General features: G+C 51.8%; 1 protein-coding gene across 1 annotated transcript in view; it reads left to right on the forward strand.

Moving 5' to 3' along the window:
• Positions 1-665: 665 nt before the first annotated feature.
• Positions 666-2,272, forward strand: part of Plcg2 (phospholipase C gamma 2) — a gene marked incomplete at its 5' end in the record, with an annotated part of 51,463 nt that continues 49,856 nt past the window's right edge. Inside the window, 2 exons of the mRNA XM_029555193.1 lie at positions 666-709; positions 1,707-1,794. Coding sequence (XP_029411053.1) covers positions 666-709; positions 1,707-1,794 — 132 coding nt within the window. The remainder of the gene's footprint in view (positions 710-1,706; positions 1,795-2,272) is intronic.

Genomic DNA, 2,272 nt, shown 5'->3' on the forward strand with positions numbered 1-2,272 from the left:
GTTGGATTCCCCTGGAACTGGAGTTAAGGATGATTTATAGCTCCCATGTGGGTGCTGGGAATTGAACCCAGGTCCTCTGCAAGCGCAATCAATGCTTTTAACCACTGAGCTATCTTTCCAGCCCTCCTTCCCACTTTCTTGAGACAGGGTCTTACTGTGTAGCCCTGGTATCTTTCCAGCCCTCCTTCCCCCTTTCTTGAGACAGGGTCTTACTGTGTAGCCCTGGCTGGCCTGGAACTCACTATGTAGACCCAGCTGGCCTTGAACGTATAGAGATCCACCTGCCTCTACCTCCTGAGGGCAGGGATTAAAGGCCGCCAGCACGCCTGGCTGCCATTTCTTCATGTTTAGTTTTGTTGAGTTCTTTGTATATTCTAGACACTAATCCCCTGTGGATGAAGAGCTGTAGCCTGTTCTGTCCACCTCGTCCCTTGTTTTATCCTTTCCTTGTTATACAGAAGCACTTGAGTTTCACGACATCCCATTTGTCCTTGGTTTTATTTCCCGTGCTGCTGGGTCTTACTCAGAAGGTCCTTGCTTGAGCCTGTAAGTTGAAGCGTGACCCTCCTTTTCCCCTAGGACTTTCGGGGAATATTGACTATTTTTAAACAAGAGTCTCACTGGCATCAAGTTGACTTGTTTGCTCTTCTTGTTTTCCATTTCAGATACTCGACGAATTCAAGAAGGATTCCTCTGTGTTCATCCTGGGGTGAGCCACCACTTGTGCGTTGCTGTTGTCCAGAGTGATTGTGTGTGCATAGCGGATGCCACCGAGTGGAGTGACTGATCTCAGGCCCGTAGCTTGGAGAAATGAACAGCAGCCATGGGATGTGGAGTGTTGGGAGGAAAGTCCAGAAGTTTCTGTAGCGAGGGCTGTGAGCCTCGGGCTTCCTTCCTAGGGCTTCAGGGAAGCCAGTGGGTTTCTCCCCTCCCTTTTCCGTTCTGAGTTCCTTTCCCTTTCCTAATTAAGTAGGTTGAACCAAAGTAAAATGAACCAAAGTTGTGACATGTGATAAGAACTCGTATATATAAATAATATCATTAAGCAAGTCTGTGCTGCAGGACTTGTCAAAACCTTTCCTGTATGATTCCCTAGGTGGGGAATTTATAAAGTGTCCATTGTTTCCCAAGCCTGTCTGAGCAGGACACATGCCTGCCATGGAGTGAATGGCCCCTAGAGAGTGACCTCTGACACAGAGACCAAGTCCTCGTTGAGTGACTGTCACTTTCCAAACTAGAACCCCAAGGCTCCAAAGGTCATGACCAATGAGTCTGGTCTTCATGCTGTGTCTTGGTGAAAAGGATGATGGGAACCTGTGGGCTGGTCAGGGAGGGAGGGCACAGACGTCCCAATGGGGAAGGACAGTGGACTCAGGACTCTGGGGGCAGCAAAGGAGACAACTGATAGTCCATTTTCTCACCTTAGTTGGATTACAAGGACCCCTGCCCCAGCGCTCTGCATGCCCAGGAGCTCAGCTCCTCTCTAGGAAATTCTGTTCTGTGGAACACAGGTCCCACTGGATACTAGTGTTGGCTGGGGCCAGCCCAGCAGAGCCTGGCTTTATGGAAGCAGCCACTGCAGATGCTGGCCATGCAGGGCCTGCCCGGGTTGGGGCAGAGACCCAATCACGGTATTCCTCTGTTGGTGCCCTGGCCTTGTGACACTCCTGAGATCACTTGCTTTAGCCCTTTCTCCCTATCCTCAGAGCCCTCCAGCACTACACAGGCTCTGGGCTGCAGCTTCTGAGGAGGCCCCAGGACCTGGTCTGGATGAGGGTCCAGTATCAGCTTCTAGTAAATGGACCACATGCTGGGCTCTGTCCTAGCATGAGCCAGGCACACTGCAGGCTGAGTGCCCCCTTCCCTGCCTGCTCTACTCTCCCACTTTCTCCCTCCTTCCACTCCTCTTCCCTCCTCCCCTCCTCTCCTTTGAGTCCTTTACCTCCTCGTTCTCTCCATGGGGCTGAGCTCTTCTCATTCTCTGGATTGAAGACTTTACTGTAGAAGCGTCTGTGGTGCCCAGGTTGGGGTTGGAACTCTGCTTTCCCCAGTGTCTTTGTGCTCTGGTCTCCATGGCTTGGTTCATACGGGCTCCACACTCCTCAAAGTGTTTGTCAGACCTCCATGGCAGCAGGACCACAAGGGAGCTCCCGCAGGCAGCCTGGAGCCTCCCTGGATTCTGGGGTTGGGACTCCTCTCTGAACCTTTTATGTTTCAAATATGGGGCTAGTGGTATGCTTAGCACAGTGGGGCTCAGGGTAGAGATGGACCT

Source organism: Nannospalax galili, unplaced genomic scaffold (genome assembly GCF_000622305.1).
Source record: "Nannospalax galili isolate Female #2095 unplaced genomic scaffold, S.galili_v1.0 scaffold3166, whole genome shotgun sequence".
NCBI lineage: Eukaryota > Metazoa > Chordata > Mammalia > Rodentia > Spalacidae > Nannospalax > Nannospalax galili.